Source organism: Bombus pyrosoma, linkage group LG10 (genome assembly GCF_014825855.1).
Source record: "Bombus pyrosoma isolate SC7728 linkage group LG10, ASM1482585v1, whole genome shotgun sequence".
Lineage (NCBI taxonomy): Eukaryota > Metazoa > Arthropoda > Insecta > Hymenoptera > Apidae > Bombus > Bombus pyrosoma.
The window spans coordinates 925,596-948,762 of record NC_057779.1 but is presented as its reverse complement, the minus strand read 5'-3'; the positions used below and the strand labels follow the sequence as shown (position 1 = coordinate 948,762).

The following is a 23,167-nucleotide window of genomic DNA, read 5'->3' as shown; positions in this document are numbered from 1 at the left end:
AAGTGATATAATGGTACAGAGCAGTGGTATAATGTATAGGGAATAGTAAAACATATTATTGTCAAAATATTTAACTCATTTCTAACTTCAATAGATAATCACAATTCGCAGTTCATTCACTCTATAAATTTTCAATTAATTTGACAGTTACGAGTTAGTAACATACTGTTACTACAAGTCGAACGAAGCATCCGGATTCTTATGAACGGTAGGCGTATAGAGACATGTGGCGCGTTTCAGCGGACTCGTTTTTGCAGAACAAGAATCGTTCGACTCAATTTGGCGAGGAAACGATCCACGGTTGCCCCACGAATGACCAATCCTATTGATTCACCGTTATTTACTCCAATTCTCGCTCGCGTTAAACGTACAGGGCACCACTTTATATTAAGTAGAATTCATTGTTCGCCTTTCGAAGAAACAAACGTAATCGGTCGTTATTCCGTGGAGCCATTTATCGTTATTATCTGTAAGAAGAACATGTTCATCCTTTAACAGCATGGAGATGAAACGTGAAAGCACAAAGGTGACGAAGGTTTCGTTAACGACCGCGATTCCCAATGCAAATCGTCCCAAAGGAACGAGACTAGGCAGGATTCGCGCGGACGTTTATTACGAGCAAAGGTGACACTAGAATGGACCACGGTGGACGTGGCTTTTTGCCACATCGTCGCCGTCTCCACGCGGTCTGTTTCCTTGAAAGGATTAGGAACGTGTCGACGATCCCGGTTTTTGCCACAACCGCTCGCGTAGTGTGGAAATATCACGCTGGAAAGAGGAACCATTTCGCGGTTATTCCCGACTATGAACTCGCCTGAGCCTGACGTAAAAGCTCGGCCGGCGGTGTACAGTTCCCCAGATGCGATAAAATTCATCAAAGTGGCCGAACCCGTTCTCTAACGAACACGTGGACGTTCAATATTTCCCTCGACATTGTTGCACGCGGCACGAATACAGTTGCTTTAAAGAAACGGGAGATTCCTCGAGACGTTTCTATTACAACATCTACCTTGTTACGTTCTTCCGCATCGTGACCGTGTGTAATAAAACTATCCCGCACAATAAAACGGTACAGAAACAAAATTACAAGAGCAGGCCAGACCATTGAGGAAGACAGGACAATGTATTTCTTCTCAAAGCACAACATAAAATGCCTATGAATTCGCGAAAAAACTTACCTGCTATCGACTCTCGTAACTTGTAGCTATTCTCTTTCCGCGATTGATCGTAAACTACATAAATATCGTTAAAACACAGTAGACTCGATCGATACTAGAGCGAATTCCATAGGAAAAACAAGGGTGAAAGAAAAGGGGTAGGAAACTTAGGCAAGACACGTAACGAAGAGGAGGAGTGCGGCTGTTGCGCAAGTTTTTGTATCCGTTCCCTTCGAGTATCGGCTTGTTTTTGCGGCAATCGACGAATTACACGATTCTATTAAAGATAGTAACAGTCACGGATACGATTCTCGTCTATCCACCTCTCTCTGTCTCTTTCCATGTTGCGTTCGCATCGATTCGTTTCCCCCGCGACTAACGCTGTTCGTGACCGTTCACCGCCAACCCATACGGGTTTCACGGTCATGAGGTCTTATCTTTCTTAAACGCTCCTTTCTCCTCCGCCTGCGCCGATGGAACCCCGTCACGCCGGCGGGTATCTAGTTTCGTACTACTTCGAGGCGTTTAGCCTTGATGGGGAAACCGAGTAACCGAGATGATACGTAAAAGATAGACGTGAATTGCAGACACGTCCAGGTGATTCCGGATGAATCGTTGCCCCATTGATGGATGCGGCTCGTTAATCAATAACGCATAGAACGCGTGAACAAGCAGAAAATTCTACCAGGAGGCGTACGAGGGAAGAACGCGTTAACGAGGATTACATTCGGATCGTGATCGCTGATATCGCTTCGCTTTACAGTTTTTACCAAGACTTTACTCACTTGTTCTTGGAAGTTTTAAAAGCAAATTCATTCTGCGTAAATTCTATCTACGGACTGCTAAGACCAAGATAGTGAAGGAAACTAGTAAATGTTACTCGATTTTTATGGAAAGCTTTCCTTGTCTATTATCGAATGAATCGCAGATGGAAGGGAAGGTTTCTGATTAAACTCGCAGCTCGAACCGCTTAAGGAATCCCACGATACCGAAACGTTCTTAGAACTTGAATGCTGTTGAATTACTCGGCCGAGGATAGGATTGTTGCTACTACTTACTCGACAAGCAGTATCCTGCAAGTCACGTTGCTCTTTCATCAACAGAATGGGGAAATACATAGAGAAATCCTTGAGACGAAGTAGTAAAACGACGAGGCCGCGTCAATCAAAAAGAGGTACTCGAAGCACGCGCCTTTTAAATCTTCGTTTCGCCTGCGACCAATTAAAAACTGTGATTCTAACTTGCGACCAGAGTGAATATAGAGATCTTCACGATATTCGTCTATGGAACTGTCGAGTAGTGGGAAATTGGTAAAAATAATATTCATAATATATTAAGGATGCTTTAACTTAATCGGGTCGTTCCTTAACCAGAAACTTTCTAATTATAGTGAGTAAGTAAAGATCGTATATAATTATAGAGTGAAAAATTAATAAAGAAGAATTATTTCTAAGAGAGGTGATTCGACGATTTATGATTACATTTCCAAATAACTGGGTCCTTCGCTCAAAGCTAGAAATCAAAGAGAACGAGTTGATTCATCTTTTTCGATGAACAACTTAGAATCAAAGAAAGATTCTTGACGAATTTCGTAAGAAATCATAGAGCATTGAAGACAGCCAATAATAACCTCGACGAAACAAGAATCTTCCCCGCGAGGTGCTGGTTCGACTTCCACTTACATTTCTCGTAACCCAATACCGTCGCATTCGATCTTATCCCCCATGTCCTTTAATTTCCTACGCAGCGTCATTACGTCGTCGATCGCGACGGAATTCCAGTCGATCGACAGAAATAAAACGAGGAAAAAAAAGAGGACGAGGCAAAAGTAAAAGAAGAAGGGCAGGAGGGAGGTGAGAGATATCGAGAATGGAAAAACGCAGCGACACGGAAGGGATTCAAATGAACTGGAAATCGAGAAGGCGCGGTCTCGAATATTCTCGACGTTTCTCGAGAAACTGTCGATCCTCTCCGGCTGTCCCCGTTACTCGTCTAAGTTGCACGCGAACCAAGAAAATCTGGCGATAATTAATCGACCCTACTCCACGATACTCGAACCTCCCCGGAGGAGACGGTGCTCGACGTCGGCTAATTGATCGCGATTCGCTGTTCTTTGATTGATCGTTTAATCGACCGGAGTGAAAAAGAAGGAGAGAGAAATAGGAGACCAACGGAGTGGAAAAAGTTGGAACACGCTAAAACCTCGATCACAAAAGTCCTCGACGAGAGAAGGTGTACGCGACTATACATATATGTATGTACCCTACGTTCATCTCGAACGCGAATCTTTGTTTAGGAGTTCGATGAACGAGACTGCAGCTCCGAGAGGACTGCTGGTGCGTTGGAGTAAACGGGAATAATTATTCCAGCTTTTCGACGTCCCGGGTCATGTCGACAACGATTATTGACAAGCGTAATTTCCGTTATCGTTCGTCTATTAATTAGACCGCACCAGCGTGGGTTTCCCGTTCGTCGTTATTTGTCGGCAAATATGTTGAAGCATGTCAACAAACGGTAATAACGTTCGGAATTGTTTCACAAATTTGAAATTAATGATAATTTCTTGAATGAAAGAATACATATATATTATAGCAGCGCTGGAAATAATTCGATTTACCGGAGTTGATACAGAAATTTTCCAAGCACCGGGCTAAAAGCACCGTTGTAGTTAGGAGTAGATTGAAAATGCCACCTGTCGAGTAGGGAGAGAGGGTGAAGATTAATTCGTTTAGGAAGTCAGGTGAACCGGAATCAAGGGTTCGCCTGACTTCCTAAGGGAGAGGAGAAATTTCGATGAAGGTTCGATCGATGCGTTAAGCCCGAGAACAAGAAGCTACCGGCGGCATAGCAATGCGATTTCGTGTTTCGAGTTATTACATTCGAACGACGTGAGACGATCGTTTCTGTACTGGCAAATTGTGCATGTACTAAAATCCAATTGCGCCGATGCACGACCGTAAAATATACATGGAATGGCTTCAAACGTTTCCTGTAACCCGTCCACGATCCCTAATTTTCCACAAATATAATCTGTCTTTCTGTTAGAAAACCGAATATCCAGCTAGACTCTACGATATCTCTTTCCTATCCTAAAATTCTTTAAAAGCTTGTATTTGGAAATGTATGATATGCTTTAGAATATATAAATATATAAATAAAATATATAAATAAAAAAATATAAATAAAAATATATAAATCTTTTGGTTGGCGGTATTAAAAATCTAAGCAGAATGAACTCGCAAAGAGAATGAAAATTATTAACAAAATATTAAAGAAACCATCTTTTCTCAAAATGTTGGTTGGCAGACTTGTGCTATTTTAGAATTCATGTCTCTTTGGAATTGCCCTCTTCAATAAGTAAAAGCACGTTTTAAGGGGGATCACACTCGAAAGAGCGACCTTAAGATACATACTCGAGTCAAGATATGTTTGTACTGAAGATATAGGTACTAAAAGATACTCCTACACGCGTGGTTCGATCAAGACTAACGCAAGAGGAACGACAGAAAAGGGGACGAATCCGTGAAGTAGACTGATCCTCGCCGAGCAGTCTCGAGGCTTAGTGTCAACAATGATATGACGTGATATGCAAATGGAAGATCATTCGAAAGAGGACGATACGTGGCCACCTAATGAATATTTACTCGCGCTTGAAGACACCGAAGTACGGCTACGTATATCGAGGCAATCCGTACGACGATTAAACGTATAATTTTCGAATTAAAGTACCGATCAAATCGTTAAACAGTTGTCCCATGCAAATGGAAGGTGTACGCCAAGTAATGGTCGCTCTTTGATCGAACTACTTTTTACTCTTATCTTTACTTTTACTCTTTTGGTTCAACTATTCTACATTCACTAGTAACCTCGTTTTCATCGAATTTTACAATAAAAGTGTATTATATGACAAATAAAATGGCTTTGAATGTTTTAAGGAAATCTTTTAAGGAAAATTGGAAGAAGAAATTACGTCGAGTAACGATGATTCTCTCATATTCTTCTCAAACATAAGAGATTCTCTATTTTCTTTCTTCTAGAAGATAATACAAGGTACGCAGTACTCCAATATTTTAATAATGAATCTTTTTGTAATTTTTTAGATAGAAAAGATATTTAAACTCACCTCGGTTGTAACATCCGACAATTAATCCAACAAGTCGTCCAACTCGATTTCCATCAAACACTGACACAACCACGTCCCAAAGATCACCTCAATTGCCGGCGTTGAAATCACCAACATCGTCGAACCCCCAGCTTCGAATACCTGAGCACGTAAACCGAATACTCGGAGTATACGAACTAGCCTCGCGTTAGCAACCGTTTAACACGGACAATTATGTTAACCAAGGAAGCGAGGTTAATCGTCGTTCCCCATTGTTTGCTAAAACAAAGCGTGGAAGATCGCGCGCGAGCCTCCTTTCTCGCGACGTTCCCTCTACCCTTTTTCGCTGGTTCCGGACCGTTAATCCATCACGGTTCACGGCGTCGACGAGAGAGAAAAGCATCCGTGACAAATCGAAGATGGTGCCAGCCGCGAAAGAAGTTGCATTAATTTAACACATGTTCCTCTAGGTCCGATTGCACGGTGACAAATACGGCACAACTTGGCTGTGAAAAAGCCACGAACAGGAAGCAACCTCCCACGACGTAACCACGTGCTAATCCTCCAGTGAAAACCGGTGCTTCCAACTAATCTTCAAGATCTTGCAAACGGTATGACAGAAAAACTGATTAAAATCTCCAACAAGTATCTTCCGTCTTCGAACGATCTGCAGTTTAATTAATTTAACAAATTAAAGACGTTGTAAGATTTCCAATGTAGGAGAATACTTGTCTTTTACGGAAAGAAGAGTATGTGAAAGACTCGTTAATTAATTGTACCACGTGCTTCTTCGAGTTTCTGGTCCCCCGACGCTCTCGCCGTCAGGTGCACGTCGCGGTGTCAAGGTAACCACGTGCAAACGAGACGGCAGGACCGCTGTCGCCTCGAATTACACCGACTTCACTCCACTTTCCTGACTCCCATTCCACCAGCTCCCCGATGTTTTAATTCAGTACCACTGACCACCTTTTCAAATAACACTGTTTGACAGTCTCACCACGTCGAAGATATCCATCTCTGAAACACAAACCTTTCGCGTTAATCGAAAACAAAGGATTCACAGATTCATCCTCGAACCTCTAATCGGCAGACGTAAACGATCATCGACGACACGATCAAACGAACTCGGCACGTTTCTTTTATCCTTGTACGAAATTTCACTCGTGATCGAACGCAGACCAATTTTTTGATCAGATCCACTGGAACTTGCCGATTTCGTTTAGGAACGCACGGATCGAACGAATGCCACCTAAGTTCCGGAAGAGACGCGTGCACGTACCGGCGCGTTACTTCATCGAGTTGGAAGAATAGCAAAAGAGGTGGAGTGGACGTGGTGTTCACCAGCGAGTGGTGGTGAAGCGATGCTGGCCGCGGCGATGCCGCTGGGTGGTGGTGGTGGTGGTGGTGGTGGATAAGAAGAAGAAGAAGGAAACACAAGAGGAGGTGTGCTTGGCGCGATCTAGCCGAGAGTGGTACCAGCGGCCACTGAAGAAGAAGTGGCGTGTGCGGATCGCACGGCCGGGTGAAACGAAGACAGCGGCCTCGAAATGGTAAGAGACAGAGAGCAGAGCGGCCGAAAGAGAAGTAGACGGGAGTAGGAGGGATGGGAAAGGAAGAGGAAAGAGAGGGAGAGAAGAACGAGAAGAGGGAGGAAGGAGTAAGATCCTCGGGAGAGCGTCCTTCTTGGTAGAAAGGGAGGACGAGGAATGGTCCGTCAAATGGTATCCCTGCGTACCGAAACCGTTGCCCACCTGAAAATCCTGGCTTCCTTCTTCCTTCTTCTTTTTTGCCATAGCTAATTGTACGGACGTGACATCGTGCTTATGGCGTGGAGCGCGTTCGAGGACGCGTTTCGAGAGATATCGGATCGTGTCGAATGGGCAAGAACGAAGAAGAGATAAATTTCTGTGTAGAAGAAGAAAGATTGGTAAGATATCCTTAATAGAAACTGGTTCTGAGTTGACATTGCAATCGATAATTGAGCATGTACAAAAAGCATATTGAAAAAGAAAATAAGAAAAAAAGGATAGATATGAGAGTTTTAAAAGAAAAAGCGTACGAATAAAAGTGGTAAATACTTGCGAAAGGAGGAGAGGAAAAAGCACTGGAACGGCAAATATTTGTGGTAGGGAACTCGCGAAACTTACGACGAAACGATACCGGGGACAGTCACGAGTCGCATTCTCGTATAATTGTTAAGTACGAAAGCATCCGGGACATCCTCAGAACGAAAGGCAGAGAGCAGACTGCAGAAATCACGTATAACGAACGAGATATTCCAAGATTTCCCACTTTTCGACGTCTGCGAAGAAGCAGTTGGCAAGCGGTGTGCGCTCGCTTAATTTGCAGATGTGCTCGTCGTCGACGACAACCACGGCTACTCTTCCCTTACGTTTCTGTCTCGAGCAACCTGCATATGTGCACCCATACACAACACTTCCACCAACTTTATCGCTCTCGAATTCTCGGAGAAATTGTTTCTCGTCTATGTACAACTTTATCGACCATTTTTTACCATTAAAACGACGTAGGAAAATATGTTAATTGCTGTATATAGATCATTAATCAGTAGCCAAAGGTGATAACCGACAAAGATGGTAATTCTTCGAACCCGAAATTTCGATACTTTCTCTTCAATTAAAGCGGTATCCAACATTAGAGGTAATCATACAGGTTTAATGGCCTTTGATTAAAGACAAGCTAATAAATCGCCCAGTCTCTAATGATACCTCTTCTACACCCGACGACAACCAAATCCTACATCTATCTAGTCGCTCTTCCTGCCTGTCCGTCTTCGCCGGTATGTACATCCGCGCGGCAGGCACAATATCCAGCAGGTTCTCGCGATCGTTCTTTCCACGTCGTGTAAAAGCACAGGTACGCCTCGTAACAACGTCGTGGTACAACGATAGAAGAGACAGAACCCACGACAGGATATCACGTGTCTCCAGTGCGCGTCCTTTAAGTCCATGGATCCGCGGCCGTCCACGATGCGCTTTTCACGGTCTTCTGATACATTGCTACCGTTTCGAGGAGGGTCCCTGTGCATCCTCCAGCCGTACAGACTGCCCCTCACCGAAGGCCTTGTATTATGGTAAACGAGACATCGGAGCCAGAGGCTGCCAGTCACCGGTACTCCTTCCACTTCCCTTCGATTCTCTCCTTTCCTCGTTTGTCTACTCGCAGTTGTCCTCCCCACGTTGTCTCTTCCTGCTTGCTCCCGTTACTGCCTCCCCGATGTCTTCTGTTACAATCCTCCGTGTCTCGCTGCTCGAACTCCAACCGCCGAACCGTCCTCTTCGAGGACTTAATAATCTTAATGAATTTGAGAAATTCGAGCAGTGATCTCGAAGATAAGTATGTACTTGGACGGATCTTCCTCTCTGGCTATGTTAGAATTTCTGAAGAACACCGAGAAAGGATCGCAGATACGATGACTGAATCACGCAACTAGAACGTGAACAAGAAGAGAACGCGTTAAATCTCGTTATATCGCTCGTTTTATTCTCCCCTGCGCCATGAGATTACGTCCGATCTTACATTCAGTTTTAGTTTCTGACTTCTAAATGCGACGTTTGAACTCCGTGATTCTGTATTCTCTGGACGAATCGAGACCATCGTTACTCCTCAAGCTTTATGCCTCAATTTCCGTCTCTGTCCCTCGTTTAATCTCGTCGCCTTGATCGTCCTCTTTACCCTCGCTCCTTCTCGTTCCATGGCTCCTTCTTTTTGTCTTCCGCGTGCTCTGTCTCTGCTCCCTGTCCACCTTTGCTCTTGTATTCTTCCTCTTCGACTTCGATGCTCATAAGGGGAAGGGGGAGGATCGTTGCGTCCGCCTCGCTTCTGTCGCACAACGATGCATCACGGAGCCCTCTAATGAAAGCCTTTTCTCCGACTGCCAATTAACCCCCACGCGACACCGGCCTAACGGAAGAAAATAGCGGACCGACGCGACGCGTGCACCTATACAATCGATCGCTTCTGCCGCGCCACCGTGTTTAATTGTACGTCGTACATCGTTTCCCGATGTTTTCTGTTCCTCTGATTTCCCTTTAAAACATATTCAAAGATCATGAAACGAGAATAAACGGAGAAATCCATATGAACAAACTTCTCTTCCATATTTAACTTCGTGATTCGCGTTCTTCACATACTTTAAATCTTACAAATGTATTTTGAATATATTTTAGGACTACGAAACGGTGTATAAGCAATAAATGTAGGTAGATAAATAGATTTCATCAAACTGATTTAAATAACTCGCTGCGTTTAATGGATCTTGTATCCAGACCGATTAAACGAAGGTTAAAAAAGAACCAAATAACCAGAATGTACGCACGTGCTTAACAACAAAGTACTTAACAGTACACGTTCCCTCCGCATGATTCTCCAAGAATTACAACTTACGATTATTCACCGTCTTTCTGATATCTGATAAAAAAGAACAACGAAGGAAGCAGCGTGACGCGATCGTAAGCCTGCTTGCAATACTTTCACGAGAGCGCGAAAATTACGCTAACACCGGCTAGAAGCCAGCGGCGGAACACGTTCCATCGATACATGTACGTACATCGTAACATTACCTTCATCAGATAAACGAAATTCTTCGTCGAGAAATAAATAAAAAGAGAAAATGAAGAAAGGAAGAAAGAAAACGGCGAAGAGGAGAATCTTAACACGAACGTGAAAAATCAGAGGACAGAAATTCATCTTTCGCGAGACGTCCAACACCCGGGACACTAATCCGACGATAAATACGCTCAGTCACGGGTTAAGGGAAGCGGGTACGTGATTGACAAGTCAAACGAGTTTCGCGCGATCCACCGGCCACGATCGATCATCGCGACTATCCGTGCAGATCTCTCGATCGTCTCCAGAAAAAATCCACGCGACGCCTTCTCTTCTACCCCGTGTCTGCTCGACTAACCCCCACCGTCCATGTGGGACGTTGCAACGTGTAACAAATAACGTTAACGATGCGAATCGCAGACTAAGATCACACGCCGCCGCCGATTATTAATTGTTTTCATTCGTCAAACGGAACTTCGCCCGAAATTACTGCTTTAAGATTCGATAAATCCACGATTATCAGATACAAATATAGACATAAAGGTGAAAAGATGTGAATATTGAATCGATTATTCGAAATCGCAGGAATGACGAGGCGCTAGGTAAAAAAGTAAAAAAAAACTGTGAGAAAAGAACGAGAGAGAGTGAGAAAAAGACGCATTTCCAGTAGTGATACGCAATTCGAAACGATGCACGACCATGTAAATAACGGAGAGCTGCGTAGAGCGCTAATTAACAGAAGGGGAAAAAATAATTGTCCCTTGGTTCGTCGATATCTCTCCACTTGCTAAGAATAATTACACTCGACAAGGGACCCGAGCTTGTGTCGCGTGTATGAATAAAAGAGGACGGCCAACAAGGTGCCGGGAGACCGTTTAACTTTGTGTTTGGGACCGCCTACCCGACGCCCAGCCTTAGGGGACACGATTGCGCCTCGCCACTTTCTAATTTACCATCGAGTTTCGCCAGCTGACAACGCGCAATTTCTCCATGCAACACATCGACCCTGTACAGTCTCGGAACTTGACAATTTTCAAGCTGGGAAGCTTCATTTGGTTTCGCCCCTTAATAAGGAATTCTTGAAGAAAATATCTTTTTATCCTTGCTAAGTACTGTTACGCTTAAGATCTTCATTTCTTCTCTGCCTTCTAAACTTCAAACTATTTCCCTCGAGATTCATTAAAGACTGCTCTCTCTCTCTCTCTCTCCCTCTCCCTCTCTCTCTCCCTCTTTCTGAAAATAATTGGTCTGAACGGAAAATCTGATGATTATCTATGTAAAAATAAATTTAAGGATAAATAAAGAAATGCCATAAAAATGAAATGAATGTATATAATCTCTGACTTCTTTGATTTGACGAATAGAATTGTCATGGTCCTGCCGAAGAAGAACATCGCATTGAAGTTCGACAAAGTACGAGGAACACCCGTTATATAAATCTGGTCACTGGATCGGCTTAAACGCTCCTCGGGGCGAACTTTTACGAGACACGCATTCGTTATCCATTAGGGTAAGTATAGCACGTGTGGTGGGTTCTGGCCGGTGTTACCAGAGCCGAGTATACGATATTCATGCTCTCGCAAGCCATTCCGGCTGGCGCGTGTAAACGGCGGGCATAATTGAATTATCATTCGAACCGCATGAAAGACAGCTAAAGCCCAGCCCCGGTAATGAGCGAAATAAGCGTAACGCCCGCTCGGCAACGCGGTTTCAAAATAACCCCGGTATATTTAGGCAACAATGGGCCCCGATAAAAGCTGCTACGATAATTCCCCACGGCTTCAACCACACCCCCACTTTTCACCGAATTATCAACGCTCGACGACGAAACAGCATTACTGAAATTAATATATAATTAATTCTAATACACGGCTAAGGCGAACCAAACATCCAATCCTTTTGTTTACTTTATATTGATGTCGATTTCGATACTCTTGAATATTCTACATAGTCGATAATTATCATTAGATTCACGAAAAAAAGAAAGAAAAACTTTATATACAAGTAGGTACTATATGTTCCTAGATTTTACAAGTTCTGAGAAAATACATCACGCAAATAATTGAAATAGTTTCTGTTTTTATCTGTCTCGATGGGTATGTAATATTCAGATAAGCCAATTCCCATGGTATTTTATTAATGGAAGTTTAATTGCACGTGGTGATGCTAATTAATAATCCTCTCCTCGACCTCCAATAAATCAAGTCAATTTTCAATTTGATTAATTTCACCAGCCGCCGTCCAAGTTAATTTCTTGAAAATAATCGGTATAACATTTAATTAAGAGTTTCACACAAATGTAGCGTAACGATCGAGAATTCCATGCGCTGAAGCTCGTTCGAAGAGTACCGTAGAATACTTGTTTGTTTACTACAGCGATAAATAACCTGTTTAAAAAAACAACAATTTATGAAAAGAATCACGTTATGAATCTTAGGTTATGTGGAACTTCTAAGGAATATGAAGCAAAATAAGTACGTTGAAAATCATTCTCATCGTACAAGAACAAAGTTCAAATCAAATAATAAAAAGTTACTTTTTCATATAAGAGGAATGAACATAGTCAGTTTCTCTCAGCTAAAAAAATTCCTAAACCCCTCTTGGTAGCCTCTTCTCACAGATGTTTGAATCAAGATTACAACATTCTTGCTTTTTCTCGTTCCCCAGGTGAAGATTAAAATCTGGACCGGCAAGAGCAGTTGGACCACCGCCATTTTTTTTACCGTGTAACATTATACCGCGGGTCATTTCCATTCAACGAACACATGGTACACGAAACTCGCGAGAGAAACACTTATACATACGTACATACGTGTAAAAAGAATATATCGAGTAAGAAAGAACAGAACCGCTATCAAACGATCAGGAAATTCTAAAAATTTTAACGCGTTGACACAGGCCAACTTCGTTTCCGCCATATTTTTTTTTCTTTTGACAAATAAATCATTTGAAAAATAATTATTTCCTCAGGAAATTAATAGGAATTATTTTCCTTTGATTTAAAAAACTGTTCATATCGCATGTACCCTTCTATGACACAAAAAAAGAACTAAACTTACTTTAACTGTGTCGTATATTAAAGCTACAAATTACGTACAAATTGCCGCAACACGTCGTCCGCATATTTCATCTGACGACACGGAAATCAAGAGGACGTTTAACCGTTCGTTACACCGACGCACGTAACCTGCTCCAGCATTTAAACGAGGATGTTACAAACACTGCTCCTAAATAACATACACGAGAACTAGTAATGCTTAATGGAACAAAATCAAATCAAAGAAGTAAATTTTATAACTATAAAATTATACATACCTAATCCATTTCGTCCTAATAAAATTCGAACTCTTGTTGTCGCAAGTATGACACGCCAATTGATGTATACAACTATTTATTGACATCACAGGTCAACTAACTAGAAATAACACACAGTATTTATTTCATAGAATATTATATTTATATTTGCTTATGCCAGTATTTCACCATTCCAAATAAAAGTTATAAACTAATAAGGAACGTCAGTTCTCACATACCTTGCTTTTTGTAAATGCAAAAAGAGCATGTCAGATGGCGTCATTTGAAACAATTCCGCGCGCATTTTTAATTAAACAATACTGGAGAATAGAAATGATTCCCTTTCGTTATTGCAACTCCAAATTTATAAATTTAAATTATTAAATAAAATTAACTTATTCTGTTTAATTTATGGCTTCCTAAGATATTTCTCTGTATTTATAAAAAACATCCTTTACAAAATTATTACTATTCTAAAAATGACTATAATTTCAATACATATTGTAATCTTCGATTAAAAGGAGGTATTATCGCCATCTATGTGTATTCGTTTCAGTATTAAAGGAAGTAAACTATTTTGAGAAAGTTTATAAAAATCATTATTCATATATGAAAGTATAAAATGACTAATATTGATCGAAAATAAAATATAGTTAGTAAGGGAATTGATTAAAACCTGATTAAGTCTTGCAAAATTTATCGACTGAGAGCAGACAAGACATAGACGATAACAACAAAATGGTAAGAGGGCTGTAGAGACGCTGAAATGTGTGAGACAAAAATCTATTGGGTGTCATATCTATCCTATACCTCGTTTGTGATTTAATGTGGACTGTTTACGTTGTAAATATCTGAAGAATTTGAATTTTATATGTCTCCGAAATTTATAGAAATATAAGAACATCAGGAAAGAGATTTTATTTTTTTTAGTAGTTTTGTGAAAGGTGTATACATTGACAAGTTGAATTAATATCCTTCTACTTGAAGCAATAATTAAACAAGAAAATAGACATGAAAGAAGGGCATAACGTGTCTAATATAACAAATGATGATTACATTCACGAAAATGGAGAGGTAATTTCGTAATTGCATATTTTATACAATATTTTAGAATAGAATCATTATTATCATAAATAGCTTTGCAGTATAGGTTACAAGTGTGTTTTGTTTAAGAGGTTACATTCGTGTTCACTTAAAAAGTATTTAACCTTTCATGACAGTAATATTTCATTGTTTAACAATGTTTCTACTGTTGTATATAATTATCATATTAATAGTAACATATATGTGCTGTGAATTAAGTTAGTATGAGTTTATTTATGCACTTACAATAGGCTGTTAATACAGAGGAATCTCCAGCAAAGCAAAAATTACGTGGATGGCTAAATCGAAACTTAAGAATAAAAATGACAGATGGGCGTATTTTAATAGGTGCATTCTTATGTACTGACCGTGATGCCAATGTGATTTTAGGATCATGTTCAGAATTTTTGTCAGAGGATCACACAGAAGCAAGAACTCTTGGTTTAGTAATGATACCTGGTAGACATATTGTAACAATACATCTTGATGCTTGATGAGCAATTGTTTTGTTTAAAACTAGCTATACAAAATTTATTGTCCTCTTTTTTTCGGATTATATAGAATTTTATTATCTCTGTATTTCTAAAAATATACTCAATAATGTGAATAAGATTATTAAAGAAGGAAGTAAGATGTGTATATAATTTATTTTCGACATGTTGCTACTTAATGTACAAAAACTTAAACATAAACTATAAACTGTAAACAAAAAATATTTCATCAAACTAGATGAATTCATTTGGTTTCTCTTTATCTGCGGATTCATTATCTATTTTACTGGCTGTAAAGAAAATATAATAAAATTAAAAAGAATCAATTTATTTAATAATAGCACTAATTTCATTATACTTACAATTTTTTATACATTCTTTTTGTACACCACAGTATTCTTGTTCAAGTATCATAATATGATTAACTTCTTCCTTTATAATCCTTAATGCATCATCTATTCTCTGAGTAAGAGTGAAAGACAAATTATCCAATCCTGACAAGTAACTTAATTCTGAAGCAGCTACTGCCATTTTATGAACATATTCAATATATCCTGTTAACTTCTACAAAAACATATTAAGAATATTTTTAATAAATCTAATATCCCTATATAAATTTATTTTATCTTTTCTTACAGTTAAGATTTCTTTTTTACTTTGTACTTGTGACCTTAGTTCAACTATCATGTCCCAATGTGAATCACTAACATTAAACTCTAAGGTTTCCCTTGAAAGGGTAATTAATTCACTTAATAATTCCCTGTAAAAGCTTTTATGTGATTTTGATATAACAGAAAGGTTTGTCACACTTCAATAAAGTTACTTAATCCTTTTTATTTTACATAAAGATTTACTTACTTGTATTCTTTACTTGTTTTCATTATTGCTGTATATGTAACAGTTAATGATTGAGTTGCACTGTTAACAGCATCTATAGTTGATTGTTGTATCAGATATTCAGGAGTTAATTTTTTTACATCAACAGGTTCAAATTGTAATTTATCATTTTCTGTGGGTTTATTAGTTTCTGGTTGGTTTACAAATGTAAAGCTTGTAGCATACTGCATAATAAAAAGAAGTATTAACAAAGATAAGATATAAGAAAATTAGAATGTTTTTAACCAGTTCAGGATTTTACCATAACAGGACTAGCTCTTTTCAATAATACACGCAGAAGTTGACGCAACGACATGATATTAATAAATAAATATTCCTTTTCATAAAGTTATTAAAGTCAGGGTTAAGATACGTGATTGTTTTGAATAACACCAACCAAATAATTAATACGTCATGAAAAATGAATTTTTGATTCACGTATTTAAAATTGTAACATACATATTTTATTTGCATAAAAATCCGTCAAAAAATAGACGTTAGTACCAAAGCAACTTGTATTTATTTCCGAACTATATGTAATATTTTCTCGCGACTGTGGGACAATCTAGCGACATGACACTAAATCAAATATAATCACAGCTTTCAAATTTTAAAGATGTTATGCGGAAAGAATCTTAATATATATTTCTTAAAAGAGTGGAAATACAATTAAGTACGATATTTCATAGCCTTTTATTATAATTGTCGTAAGTAATAAATAATGTAAGACTTATTACATTTTATGTATCATACAGTAATTATTAAAATACACAAAATATCTTAAATTTTATAAGATTTAAAATATTAAAATCTTTTATAATGTACTAAGAAATAAGAAAAATTATGAATCACACATTAATAATACTAGTTGCCATAATATGTAAAAATAAATAAACAATTATAATTCATTTTATTCGACATATGATTGTAGGAAGACTTTGTGTATCTATATTTTCTTACAATTATCAAATTTGACGATGTATTAACTGAAAGTAATATTAATTTTCCCCTCCTTTGGTAATACCTTACAGACTCCTTTATTCGCCCAAAATAATAAATAATATAATTTATAAATTTAAATTACAATTAGATTCATTTGGAATGGTTCTAATCAATTTGCAACAAATTCATTAAAAAAAAACAAGTTATTTTACACACAAATTGCAACTCCCTTTAAACAAATAACATTGTTAGATGTAGTTTTACCTCGCTTAGTTTAATTGGCATTATAACAAACTGCATACGTTTGATTATAACAAAATAAAGTATATAGTTGCACTATAAAAGGAATTATACTATAGATATAGTGGGGCACGTATAAGGTGCTGTGAGGTTAGGCGTTTTGTAACGAGGATTAATAATCAGGAATGTAAAAAAAAAATGAGTAAAAAAGAATTGAATTTTTTTAGTAAAGATGTTGTCCCATATGTATGTATATGTAATTATAATGCTTGATGTAGATGCTTGTAGAAAATCAGTTTTAAGCTACAGCATAGAGCATATCTAAGAATATAGTATCAAGTATCACAATTAAATATATTCACAGTAGACGAAGTCCGACCAAATATGTAAAGCGATGTTATTTGTAAATAATGGCTTCATACTGGTAATTTATTCGTTTAGTAAGTGTAATGCTCTTTGATAATGATCATTTAAAACTATTCAATTATTATTCAAACCTGTTACTACTTGGCACTTAAGAAAACAAATTCTTTTATGTTTTTTTATATGATGGTCGGCTATCTTTTTTTATAATCTTGAAACGAATTACATGTTCCATATTTAGTCTTATACAAATATACGAAATTAACTAAAATAACATTTAGTATTCACATTCGCAAAATAATTCATCCAGCCACAATAACACATAATTTTTCGTATCTGATTTTAGTTTTTAAATGCACTCGTAAATCTGTTCTATAACATAACAAATTATCAGATTAAATTTCATTATATGCAAGGTGATGGATCCCCATAAGCAAGATGTCATTCATTAGATAGAGCATCAATAGAAAAATGTAACAACACTAGTGGTTTTGCGCGGAAACCGCAGGAAATTTGAAAAAATACATCATTTCGGGGAATTTGTTGAAAAGCTACTTTCTCTCTGATTTACGTTATTTTGAAATATGTTGTAAAATTCAATATTTTGAACAACTTTTTATAACCGACAGTCGGTCTTAGTTTTGAAGTTATATGCAAAAATATTTCACCGCCTTAGTTTTCAGTGTGGATTGGGTCAGTAATAATATTAATCCAGCATTGTTTATATTAATTCCGTTAAGAGCATTAATATTACTATTAATTCAACCCAACTTGAAAACTAAGGGAAAGCGGCGGGATATTTTTACGTATAACTCAAAAACTAAGACCAATTGCCGGTTATATATGTAGAAAAAAGCTATTCAAAATGTTGAACTTTACGACATATTCCAAAATCATCGAAATCAAAGAGAAAGTAACTTTTCAACAAGTTCCCCGAAATGATGCATTTTTTTAAATTTTCTGCAGTTTCCGCACAAAACCACTACTAGAGTGTTATTACATTTCTCTATCGATGTTCTATCTAGTGAGTGACATGTTTCTTGTGTGGATCCATCAGCTTGCATATAATGAAATCTAATCAATTATGTAACGTATTAACCGAAATGCAATCGGCCAATAATAAGAATCACACACTTTAAAATAAATCCTTTTTTAAAGTTCTTGATGTATTCCTTCTTGAGTATTTTCATGAATCATCTCAGGTTCGTTATCCTTTAATGAATCTGTTGATTCTTCTGAATCTAATGATTTTTCATTTTGTACTTTTCTATTTTCAGACGTATCTTCGTTCTGAAAATTTTCCGTTTCAGAATCAGCTGCTGATTTAAGAACAGGTTCAGATTCCGGTCCTTCTTTCGTATTTGTTGCATTCTCATTTGTGCTCTCTGTATGATTTGTAGTAGATTCTTGCTTTGGTCTCCATATTTTTGCCTTATTTATGAGATACTTCACTTCTCTATCAAGCAATGCCATTTTATTTGCAATATCACGAACTTTATATTTTACTGTTTCGTATAAAGCTGTCTCAGCAAACGATTTGATAATTGTGTCATAGTATTCCTATAAATGGAAATAATTATATGATCAATTATTCAATAAATTTATAACAAGATATGATTAAATAATTTACCTGAGTTTCATTAATTACTTTCTCTAATGTTTCTATCTCAACTTGAGTAAAGATTTCACTCGATAAACTTAAATTGCGCATATTATTTAAAAACGTTGTACTTCCATTTAACATAGAAGTCATGCCTTTTAATACTTCTGGGCGTTCTCTATGTTCATACACGCGTTCATATACATCATTAGTAAGTTTCTGGAGTTGTGACAATTTTTCCTCATATATTTCAGCAGTTACACTGAATCCATCTTCATATAGCCACTCAGAAATCTCAGAACATGCTTTAAGTATGTTTTCTGCTTCTTGAGAAGTAGCAGCAGCTGCATATTCTTCGGATTCTAATTTTTGTTGAGCATCAATTATAAATGTTTCCAAATTATTTAAAGCTGTTTCACGTTTTGTTTTCTCGAAATCATACACATCTAAACGATGCAATCTAAAATAGCCATATATGGTATTCAAGTTAAATTATATACAATAAATATTTTACATGAAATTATTATCTAATTGGCTATTATACTCACTTCTCTCGAGATTCAATAAGTTTGTCTCCAGAAAGTATCTGTGATCCTAACTTGATTTCATCTGCTTTGATAGGTTCTTTAACCGTTATAATTGTGGGCTTTTTTTCTTTCTCTTTTTCTACTTTCTCAGTTTTATTTACTGTTTTATCCTCAGCAACTGTACTCTCATTTTTCTTTTTTGTTTTATCTTCTGGCTCTTTTTTTAGATCAGAATATTCAGGTTCTTCATGAACTGGCTTTGTATCTTCTTTTAATGATTCCTCTGTTTTTCCATCTTTGTCTTCTGACCCTACATTTTTTAATTATACATATCTATCTCAATACTTCATTCACATTGACAAGAAAGTTATGTCAAATGTAATTACACTTCTTTTCAATAATCTTGTAAAATTACAATGCATTTGACAATTTACACTTATTTTTAAAGTGTACTTTAACTTTCTTCCATATCATCTAATATTTCATAAATGCTTGCAAAAAATGGTTCTATATTTTTAAAAAATCTTCCTAATGATTTTCTTAATTACAATACTTTACTACAAACATTTATCAAAAGGAAAAGAACAAAAAAAAGGAAAAAGATTATAACATTTTTTGCAATGCATTTTACACAAACCTGCAAAAAGTTTACTAATAGTTGAGCCAAGTATTGAAAAAGTACCCTCTTCTTCATCTGGAGCTGAACTTGATTTTTCTGATACTAATTCTACATTCACCAAATTAAGTATGCCACTTTCATCCATGGCAAAATGTGCTTTAATTCCTTTACTTTCTGCTCCATCTTTAGCATGTTTATCTAGCGCTTCATTTATACCAGATAAAGTTATAGTAGATAAATTGAAATTACCAATAACACTAAAATTAAAAGATTATAGTAATAAATGTAACTATTAATGTGCTTTAAAGAAGAACTATTAAATATACATACGCTATTTCATTAGGTGATAAGTAATCTAATTCAGCATAATTGATATGAAATTGGAAATTTTCTGTGTATTTATTAAATGTGATAATTTTCTTCTGTGGATAAGGATTCATTTTGCTAAATAATGATTTTTTTACCTAAAAGAACCATATACATTTAAATAATATACCTACCTTTAACAAAGATTAAAAGATAATAATGTATAATATGGAAGCTTACTTGTTTTACTCTGTTATCAACTGTTCTATCAAAGACAATATGTATAGGAAACAGTACAGCATCTTTAGTAACAAATTTCTTTACTTTAAACCCTTTACTAAGATCTGCAGCTTTATATACTGCACCTAATGCAGCTGCCTCATCTGTGTTGATGTTTTTAGACAATTCAACTGTTAGATACTGACTTAGATGCTCTTGTATTTTTGGCATTCTGGTCGCAGCTCCCACTAATACAACTTGAGATATAACATCCATTGTTAAACCTATAAGATTTACATTAATTTATGATAATATAATAAACATATTTTAACTTAATTTATTTCAATATACCTGGTGTCTTATTTATTAATGTATTTCAATATACCTGATGTTTTTAAAGCAATCTTAATCGGATTTGCTACTCGCTCAAATAAATCAGCACAAAGTTCTTCTAGTTTGTCTCTGGTAACTTGCAATCTAAAGTCGTGTTCCTCTATTAATCCTTCAATTTGAGCAAAATGATCAGTATTTGCACTTAATATATTCTTAACACGGCCAGCTTCCTTAAAAAGTTTAGCCATTGCTCTTGGATTGCTAAATACAGAGCTTATTGTTTTGTTTAGAGCATCAAATTCTTTTGCCAAATGGTGTTGTAATCTAATTTGCACTTCTAGCCCTCCTAAAATACGATCATAACCCACACCCAAAATAGTAACATGTGGATTAGTTTCAACAAATCCTTTTTCCTTTGTTTTCACATTCTGATAACTGACAATTGTTGCAGTCGTACTACTAGCTCCCATGTCATAGAACATTACATAATGTGCAGTGTCATTTATCTCTTTACTACGGAAAATTCCATAATTTAACGCAACTGCAGTATAATCATTAATAAGTTGCAAAACTTTGATTCCTGCAAGATCAGCTGCTTGCATAAGGGCTCTTCTTTCAATTTGATTAAAGAACCCTGGAACAGTTATTACTGCTTCACTGATTTTTTGACCAGCTGAATTTTCTGCAAATTCTTTTCCTTTATGCAATATTTGTGCAAGCAATTCTTCTGGGGTATATGTGGTATTTTCATCTAGTCTAAATGCAATTGTTTTGCGCTCGTCATCAGATATAATATGATAATATGGAAATCTTTTCTTATAAAGCTCTACCATAGGATTATCCATACTTTTTCCTAAAAGATCTAAAATATAAGAAAAACTGTTTTGAGGTGATCTGATTCCCACTACTTGAGCATCTTCTCCAAAACTTCTTTCTCCATTTCTAAATGCAATTGTAACTGGTGTCTTCCTCTTTGACTCTTTATTTAAAGCTATTTCCATAGGAACACCAGGCTAAGTAAATCATTAATTAATAATATTAATGAAACTTGTAAATAACAAAATTTATTGAAAGTTCAATGATATAGATTTACTTACTGAAACAATAGCAACTTTCATTGACTCACTACCCATATCAATGCTCATAACCGCAACCCCATTGCTATAGTCAATAAAAGATGCAATAGTAATCAATAGCAACCAAATAATAGACATATTTAGTTTATCTGGTTTCATCTATAATTTAGAACAGATAAAAATACATATATAAATCTTTATATTGCTATATATATATAAATTCACAATCTGTAGTACATTTCAATTTAATTTATAAAAAAATATTTATTACATGTGTCAATTTACTAAACATTATTAGCTAATTATTTCACATTTAAAAGGATTTTAAACAGAAAAATATAGAAACTAACTTAATTTATTTAATAAAAGAATTATATAAAGACAAATCATAGCATTCAATAGCACAGTATTTGAAAGATGACTTAAGTTACATATTGCAATAAGAACACGAAATTGCGCTATATATTTTATAACTAGAAATAAATATCTATGAAACAATACACAAGAAATTTGTCTAAAAACTGACATTCATTCTTAAAAGATACTTTTAACCGTACAAAAGATAGTACTTCTAATTGCACGAGGATTTTCATAAGATTGTCAAACTTGGTTATGCTATCCAGAAAACTGAGAAATAATTTCAAACAGCATTACTCACTTTTTCTTTTTATTCTAAAAACGTTAGTCTGACGACAAAAGTACTACAATCCTTAAACCATTGGACATAGGTCTACGTACGTTTTAATTTGTTTAAAACAAGAAAAACAACGTACACCTCTTACTGTTTCGTCAAACTGAACAAGAACCATGTGTTTGTGTGGCACAACGGGATTGGTAAAATAAGATGGAAGAAAACGTTCATATTGGTCCGCGTTGGCAAATCAAAACCAATAACCTGTTATTCCTTCCCCACTGTTACAATAAAACTATGTAATTTCAAAAAACCTCGTGTAAAAAAATTTGTCATTGTTTTTAATTTGTTTATTTGCAATTGTCTTCTTAATTGTAGTTATAATGAGAAAAATAAAAAGGGATGATGAATAAAAAATTACCCTAAATTATAATTTATTTAAAAAATCAATGTATAATATTCAATTTTCAATCATCCAATACTATAAGAATAAATGCAAAATTTATTGTAAATTATATCCATGTTTACAAACACACAAACACAATATTTGTATATAGACATTTATTAAAAACAAAAATGTTATCAAATTTTAGTTCAGCTGTTTATCCTACATTTTATAATAAAAAAATTATAACAAAAAAGTTGTTACATTATTAAACAAACTATTCCTATGTAATTGCATAACTTATATTATATTATACATATAATTATTTAAATTTGTGACAATTCTTAATGAATG

General features: G+C 36.3%; 4 protein-coding genes and 1 long non-coding RNA gene across 9 annotated transcripts in view; 1 reads left to right on the top strand and 4 right to left on the bottom strand.

Moving 5' to 3' along the window:
* The window catches only part of LOC122572080 (unconventional myosin-IXb), an 83,350-nt gene extending 77,462 nt beyond the window's left edge, over positions 1–5,888 (bottom strand). Inside the window, exon 1 of the mRNA XM_043736663.1 lies at positions 5,281–5,888. The gene's annotated coding sequence lies outside the window, so the exon portion shown is untranslated. The remainder of the gene's footprint in view (positions 1–5,280) is intronic.
* Positions 5,889–6,049: 161 nt separating this feature from the next.
* LOC122572246 lies at positions 6,050–13,438 on the bottom strand. 2 transcript variants are annotated; one of them, XR_006318425.1, is made up of 4 exons: positions 13,362–13,438; positions 13,144–13,243; positions 12,926–13,055; positions 6,050–6,276 (listed from the first exon to the last, which is right to left on the bottom strand). It is a non-coding gene; the product is annotated as an uncharacterized LOC122572246 (long non-coding RNA). The 2 variants fall into 2 exon arrangements; XR_006318424.1 differs by lacking the exon at positions 6,050–6,276 and adding an exon at positions 11,944–12,215.
* Positions 13,439–13,925: 487 nt separating this feature from the next.
* On the top strand, positions 13,926–14,832 carry LOC122571321 (N-alpha-acetyltransferase 38-B, NatC auxiliary subunit). Its single transcript, XM_043734922.1, has 2 exons — positions 13,926–14,196; positions 14,457–14,832. Exons 1-2 carry the CDS (start codon positions 14,134–14,136, stop codon positions 14,697–14,699), a joined length of 306 nt encoding a protein of 101 aa, XP_043590857.1. The 5' UTR covers positions 13,926–14,133; the 3' UTR covers positions 14,700–14,832.
* A 1-nt stretch (position 14,833) lies between these two features.
* On the bottom strand, positions 14,834–16,318 carry LOC122571318. 2 transcript variants are annotated; one of them, XM_043734919.1, is made up of 5 exons: positions 15,835–16,318; positions 15,555–15,757; positions 15,333–15,465; positions 15,059–15,260; positions 14,834–14,986 (listed from the first exon to the last, which is right to left on the bottom strand). In XM_043734919.1, the coding sequence occupies exons 1-5, from the start codon at positions 15,886–15,888 to the stop codon at positions 14,931–14,933; spliced, it is 648 nt and encodes a 215-aa protein (XP_043590854.1). In that variant the 5' UTR covers positions 15,889–16,318; the 3' UTR covers positions 14,834–14,930. The 2 variants fall into 2 exon arrangements, with proteins under 2 accessions (XP_043590854.1, XP_043590855.1); XM_043734920.1 differs by having other exon boundaries at positions 15,333–15,456.
* Positions 16,319–17,281: 963 nt separating this feature from the next.
* On the bottom strand, positions 17,282–22,784 carry LOC122571313 (hypoxia up-regulated protein 1). Of its 3 annotated transcripts, XM_043734910.1 has the most exons (10): positions 22,456–22,783; positions 21,819–21,956; positions 20,774–21,734; positions 20,410–20,672; positions 20,194–20,327; positions 19,882–20,120; positions 19,266–19,554; positions 18,748–19,177; positions 18,252–18,677; positions 17,282–17,489 (listed from the first exon to the last, which is right to left on the bottom strand). In XM_043734910.1, the coding sequence occupies exons 2-9, from the start codon at positions 21,954–21,956 to the stop codon at positions 18,270–18,272; spliced, it is 2,862 nt and encodes a 953-aa protein (XP_043590845.1). In that variant the 5' UTR covers positions 22,456–22,783; the 3' UTR covers positions 17,282–17,489; positions 18,252–18,269. The 3 variants fall into 3 exon arrangements, with proteins under 3 accessions (XP_043590845.1, XP_043590847.1, XP_043590844.1); XM_043734912.1 differs by having other exon boundaries at positions 17,282–18,677; positions 19,927–20,120; positions 22,456–22,784; XM_043734909.1 differs by having other exon boundaries at positions 17,282–18,677; positions 22,456–22,780.
* Between the last annotated feature and the right edge of the window lie 383 nt (positions 22,785–23,167).